At 33.7% G+C, this 6,714-nt stretch overlaps 2 protein-coding genes across 2 annotated transcripts; one reads left to right on the top strand and one right to left on the bottom strand.

The window, feature by feature from the left end:
* Positions 1-2,186: 2,186 nt before the first annotated feature.
* LOC128393007 (uncharacterized) lies at positions 2,187-3,482 on the bottom strand. The gene is made up of 2 exons (XM_053353105.1): positions 3,230-3,482; positions 2,187-3,159 (listed from the first exon to the last, which is right to left on the bottom strand). Exons 1-2 carry the CDS (start codon positions 3,230-3,232, stop codon positions 2,596-2,598), a joined length of 567 nt encoding a protein of 188 aa, XP_053209080.1. The 5' UTR covers positions 3,233-3,482; the 3' UTR covers positions 2,187-2,595.
* Positions 3,483-5,412: 1,930 nt separating this feature from the next.
* On the top strand, positions 5,413-6,095 carry LOC128392916 (ER degradation-enhancing alpha-mannosidase-like protein 1). Its single transcript, XM_053353006.1, has 2 exons — positions 5,413-5,471; positions 5,557-6,095. The coding sequence occupies exons 1-2, from the start codon at positions 5,427-5,429 to the stop codon at positions 5,872-5,874; spliced, it is 363 nt and encodes a 120-aa protein (XP_053208981.1). The 5' UTR covers positions 5,413-5,426; the 3' UTR covers positions 5,875-6,095.
* The last annotated feature ends 619 nt before the right edge of the window (positions 6,096-6,714 follow it).

Here is a 6,714-nt window from a genome sequence, read left to right as displayed (position 1 = left end):
TCAGTTATAAGCATATGCTGCACAACTCGTCAACTATATCCCATTAGAAGTATTATCAACATTTGTTTTTATCAAATTCATGCATTGAAAACGCTGAAAATGTCTTAAAATCCATCAGTTACCTTTACCATTGGAATATTCAACTCGAACAAGCCAAAATAAGAAAATGGGTAAGATCTTAGTTAATGGTTGGAGGTGGAGCTAACGGCTATTCGTCACACTTATCCCTTTGTTTGTTTAAATTAGGTTAGGTTAGGTCTTCATTAAAAGGGTCAAAATCGACATAGGAAGGCCCGGAGGGCCTGAGACAATCAAACGGGCACACAAGCAACCCAAAATTCAACTTAATTTTGCAATTTGCAGTGATGACCTTGAAATGACCTCGACTAGTAATTTTGACCTTGAGAATGCTATGTACTAAATTTTGAGTGTGAGTTTCTAGGCTATTAGGTCAGAGTTTTTTCTTCGCGATTCAACAGAGAAAATGTGAAAGTTTTGTTGTGTTCTGATTACACTTGTATCGCTTTCGATACACTGTAAACCCAAAATGGTCGTTGTGATTTCGCCAATTCGAGACTGAACACAATAGGCCCTTCTTCGGTGTTTTATTATAAAATCGTGACTCGTGCGATATGTGCGTTATCATGTTTATCGTCAACTGAGTCTCTAGATTATCAGGCAAAGACTGATTAAGAAGAAAGTAATTATCTAAATTGTTTGGATCCTTAATTTTGATGATTGATTACATAACATCCAACGACAAACTTTTACACAACCCGATTTGAAGTAACGATCTGGTAATTGTAAACTAAAATCGTGCCTCAAGGTGATCCGTTCAAGATTACATGATGAATGAATCGTCTCTGAACAACCTCGAATCACAATTTTTTCGCGGCCTTGTTTTGAGTTTTTCGGTGTTTTAATTTGATTTTGGGTGATACATTCCTCTTGCCCCTCACCTACAGTTAAATTCTTCAATCAATCGAGGCAAAACTTAAAGTTAAGACCTAATCAGTTTAAAATGATCAAACCTCGTACAGATACATATCGAGACTGAAGTACTTCGTATAAAAAGTTTCAAGGTCATTGAGGTCATTTGAAGGTTTTTTTTTGAAAAGAGGAGCAAAAAATTGGACCATGTTCCAAGTTTGGATTAATAATTTAAAATCATTGACGGTTTACCACGATTCATGTCAATTGATGCTTGTTGCATTCAAATTGATAACTCTCCGTTATTTGAAATGATATTGACACCAAACTTCAAAGATGGGATAACTTTTTGTTCTTCTTTTCAAAAAAACCAAATGACAAATTGTATTACTTCAACACCAACTTTCAATTATTTTCAGTGTTAGGGTGAAACTAAAAGTTTATTGTTAATCTTTAGTTTTCATGCTCATTAATACAAGTCAAATATTTTTTATTGTGATCTTTTGATTCTTTTAATTTAGTTTTATCTCTTATTAGTTTTATTTCATCTCGGTGTTAAATATTAATATGTCAAGTGCTGAAGATTCTCTCACCGAACTTGAGAAACTCACTGGTCTCAGTTTGAAGAACTCACCACCCGCTCTTTGTCTAAGACCACAATTTCCTAACGGAACGAAGGGTAAAAAAGTAAAGCTCTACTCCAACTTCTTTAAATTGAGTTTGGGTGGAAAACCGGTGTATCAATATCTTGTCGATTTTCTCAAACCAGATCAATCATCGGCTGATGAATTCGGCAGAAAATTCAAGCGAATCACCAAGAAGCTGAATCAAACTCTTCTCGCACAATTTGTTAATACTACGGGTAAAGAGATTTTTGTTGGAGTAAGTTATGCTTACGACAATGATAGAATCCTCATAACAAGTAAACCTCTTCCTGATATTTCAAAAGAAGGGAGAATCTTCACTTTCTCAATCAACGAACCTCGTGAAAATGATCCGGATTATAGTCAAATGTACCTGATCAGAATCAAATTAATCCAGTTAACAGATCAAAATATGTTCGCTGCCATTGGCTACTAGTCAATCAGTTGATCTTAATCAATTACAATGTGCGAATACAAGGCAATGTTACTATGTCTACCTCTTGCCCCGCACCTTTTTTTTCACCTCACCACCACAGATTTTTTAGCCAAAGTTTTTCGATTTGTTCTTTACGAAGTTTTACGAAAGTAGTATGTTGATGGTTGTGGTTCAACTATACCATCACTGGCTTGGGTCTCACTGTTGAGAGACTTGCATGTTTCGCAAGACTCACCACACGCTGAAGAACATGACGAACAAGAGGAACAAGAGGAACATGACGATGAACTGTCAGTTCTTTTTCTCTTATTTGTATTCACCTCTGGTGGTGTAGCGAACACTTCCCACATCTTACAGGGAAGTGTTACACAGTTACAGGAATGACACAAGTAAGACCCAAGATCATCCTCAGAGATGGAACAACATGGACACGTAAAGACCTGTAAGTATAAGACAAGAATAAGGTTAATGTAAAATCGACATAAGAATGGAGGGATTGACCAAAGAAGCTTTTTTTTCTTATGATTAGTTATGCTTTCTGCTTTTTGATTGTTTTTTTTGTTGTTTTTTAATCTTTAATAAAAATTAACATTTGGCCTTTTTATAAAAGCTTTCTGATTGAGCTTTTAGCTCATCGATTCTCCAACGGAGGTCCAGGGTCTTAGCCTGATAAGGAGCAGGATCAGGAGCCGTGAGAGCTTGGACATTAAACCAACCAGCTTTCACGGTCATACGATCGGCTCTCTTGTGAGCAATACGACCCTTCCGCATGATGTGGACCATCTTCCAGGTATCTGTGTCAGGACGTGACATGATATCCTGGTACTTTCGCTTCCTCCTCTCTTTCGCCTTCTGGTTTCTTGTCTTCTTCTTTGGAGGTTCCTCAGTTAACAACTCTTCCTCAGGAAGAGCCTCAACTGTGGACGACTCAACTATCATAACTTCCTCAGGAAGAGATGAAGTTGGAGTCACCTCAAAGAAGGGAGGCAGAACCAGATCGACTACTCGATCGGAGGAACCCTTCCCTATCCTCGGATCCTTCAGAGAGAAGGGAGGAAAGGGAAGGTTTGCAGGGAAAGAGCGAGGTCTCTTAACCCTGCGGTCCACCAGAGGACCAAAGCCATCCAAAACGTCAAGCGGAATCGTAGCCTATAGAAAAAAGAAAAGAAAAAAAAGCTTCTTTGGTTAATGGGTCAAGGGAGTTAAGAGATTAACTTACCATCTCGACCAAAGAGACAAAGAAAGGAAAAGAAAGGGAAAAGAAAGAGAAACTATCTATCAAGTTAACTACTTGCACTGAGCCGCTAGGTCTCAACAGTGAAAGAGAACAATGATCGTACCTTGAAAAGCTCTGGGTATATATATCTCTAGTTGGACTTACATATTACAGTTCAAAACTTTCTAACCTTCTTGTACTTTAACCTTAAGGAAAAATAATTTTCTCTCATTTTTAATAGATTCAGGACAGTTTATTAACCATCTTTTTACGTTTAAAAGTTTGTCAAACTCTGCATTGTAAGCTCAGGTCCAGGTGAGCTCAGGCTACTGCCTCGACAAGGCTCGAATCGCTGAGGTGAGTCGCTGCAAAGGGCTAGGTGCCTAAGCTAGCCTAGCCAAAAGCAAGTCAGTTACCAGCATCGGCGTTACAACCTTTTACGTCTGTACCAATATCTCAATTATTTTATGTTTTATTTTTCGGTTTAATGATAAATAAAGAGTTTTATGCACTTCAAAAAAATCGACTTAATGTTTCAGCTTCTTTTGGATCAAAAAATGAAGTGATCAGCATTTCAGCCAAAATTTTATGAGGACTCATCCATCTGACGCGAATACTAGATACTGAATGGAATATGTGAACTCAATTAGAGAATAAAATTAAAAGTTATTAGCATATGGTTGATTTCATTTGTATCCACCGTAAACCCGAAATGGTTGTTGGTTGTGCTTTTGTCTATTCGAGACTGGACACAATAGGTTTTTCTCCAGTGTTTTCATAAAAAATCGTGACTCGTGCGATTTTATCACGTTTATCGCCAACTAAATCTCTAGATTATCAGGCAGAGACTGATTAAGAAGAAAGTAATTATAAAATTGTTTGGATCCTTAATTTTGATGATTGATTACATAACATCCAACGAAAATTTTTTACACAGCCCGATTTGAAGTAACGAGCTGGTAACTGTAAACTAAATACATGTATTAGGGGTATCAATAATTTCGTGCGTTTTCTGGTAATTCAGGTTATTTAATTATTGTTAGAAACCTAATTGAGATAATGACTTGATTTTTTAGATGAAATAAAATTCAGAAATTTTCTCAGATTAATATATGAATCAATTATTAAATTAGCAAATAGATCTGAGTAAAAAAAAGGTCACAAAAAAGCCGAAATTAAAACTTTTCTATCACTATTTCAAAGTGGCCTAAAATGGCCTGTTTAGGCATTTTTAGAAATTCTAAGATAGGCAAAACGCACTTCGGAGTCTCTTCTTTAATTTTTTTAAAAAAAATTTGAAAGTTTCTAAAATTTAACATTGATTCAATGGAGACAAATTCATTTTTATCGATTTTCATGAAAAAAATGTCCAAATTTCGATTTTAATTTTTTCGATGACCATAATCAGCTAATTGTTGGTGTTCACAAAAATTGAAGAAGAAACTTCGAAGTGCGTTTTGTCTATCTTAGAATTTCTTAAAAGCTTAAACAGGCCATTTTAAAGAAAATCGAACAAAAAAAACGGAAAATTTCAATGTTTTTTTTGACCTAACTAAATTTTTTAAATAATCGATAGTTTATCAATTTAAATATTGAAATACTTGAATTTCAATTCAGTGAAAAAAACTAAACCTAAATTATCAATGGTTTATTGCAGTTGATTCTAATCAATTACAATTTACGCATTCAAGGCCATGTTACTACGAATTCTATTTTGAACAATACAGATTGAGAGTAGACAGTGTCTACTAGACACATTCCTCACTGTAACACAATGCTAAAAGTGTAAAAGATTTGGCCATCCAATTCGCAAGCGCATCTGAAACGCGTTCAGAAAATCATACTTTTAAAGACTAGAAATATCTACAAATCTCAGGCCAAAGCGATGTTTCGTCCAAAGCAGTCGAACGCTTTAAGTATTTGTTGCGACTTCTAAACTAATTGTTCGACTTAATGATCATAAAGAAGTAAGCTCAGCATTAATCCCGCCAAAAAATAATCATTAGAATAATAATTAATAGAAAAATTTCTTAATTAAATCGGCGTAAAAGGGAACTAATCAAAACTTTGAACTAAATGAAATAGATTTAAAGCCAAAGAGTAGTAATTACATCATTACTCTTTGTTTAAAGCTAAGAACAGAAATGAGGAAGCACAAGAAGCTTTACTCAAAAGAAAGATTAAAAGTCTCGAAGATCGAATGGAAAGTTTTTTCCTCAGCGAAACCTGTAAATATCTTTATCTTGTAAGTTGATTGGAAATAAGGTTACCTGTATCTTTTAATTACTCTCGATAATTAACTTAAATTTTTGTCTATATTTAAATTGCAGCTCTTTGACACTGACAATCCTTTAAATAGAGATGCTGCTAAATTCATCTTCAGTACCGAAGGTCATATTTTTCCAGTTACATGGAGATATCGCAGAAAAGCCTGGGAAGATGTGGATAAATTTGTAAACGATTCATCTTCATCATCATCATCATCCGCATCATCTAATATGCAAGATGAATATAACAATAATCTACCATTGGATACTAATCATTCAACTAAATCATGCCTTAAAATTAATCAAGAGAGACATTACATGTTGCCAATTAAGAATAATTATCTTCATCAAGTAATTCATGCCTTACGTTCAGAGGTTTAATTTAAATTATTGAAAAAAAAATAGTTGATAAGAAATCAGATCATAACAATTGTGAATCTATTTTTTTATGATTTATGATTTACTTTCAATGTATTTTAATAATGTGATACATAATGTGTAATGTTTCAAACTAAGATTTGTAATATTATTTAATTGAGAAACAAATAATGATATTAACAACAAGTTAGATGGTCAACATGATCACTCAACGTTGATCCATATATTTATCTGTTTCGTTGACTGATTCCCATGCGATCCTAATCAAGTTATTAGAAATATATGCAAATTGTTTTCTATTAAAACAATAGAACAGTAAAAATCGAAAATCAAAAAATTTAATTCTTTTATTCAATCGATAATACATATGTATTTTGTTCAACTCTTCATGTTTCTTATTTTTTCTCGAACTTCATTAATCCAGTTAACAGATCAAAATATGTTCGCAGCCATTGGCTACTAGCCAATCAGTTGATTCTAATAATTACAATTTACGAATTCAAGGCAATGTTACTATGGATTGTAAGAGATAATAGATTGCATAAACTAATCAAGATCATTTGGTTTACGATTGAATCTCCATGTTTAACATGGTAAAAAAGTTGCAACTTTAATTGTGATGAAACTTTCTTGAAATGCTGTTTGCTTGAAATTCATTATACTGAATAAAAGATAATCAGCTGAACTGTTATATGAGTGATGGTGATAAGGAATATTGTTAATCTGATCGTACAAAATAATCGTTTAATAAAAAATTAAACTAATTACATGTAAGTGATTTGATGATAGAAAAATATTTTTAAATAGATGATTACTATTATTAATATCAATTCTATACAAACA

The sequence above is a fragment of the Panonychus citri genome, unplaced genomic scaffold (genome assembly GCF_014898815.1).
Source record: "Panonychus citri isolate SS breed McGregor unplaced genomic scaffold, ASM1489881v1 Contig00138, whole genome shotgun sequence".
NCBI classification, from domain to species: domain Eukaryota; kingdom Metazoa; phylum Arthropoda; class Arachnida; order Trombidiformes; family Tetranychidae; genus Panonychus; species Panonychus citri.
The sequence above is the reverse complement of the archived record's forward strand: the minus strand, read 5'-3'. Positions and strand labels throughout refer to the sequence as shown.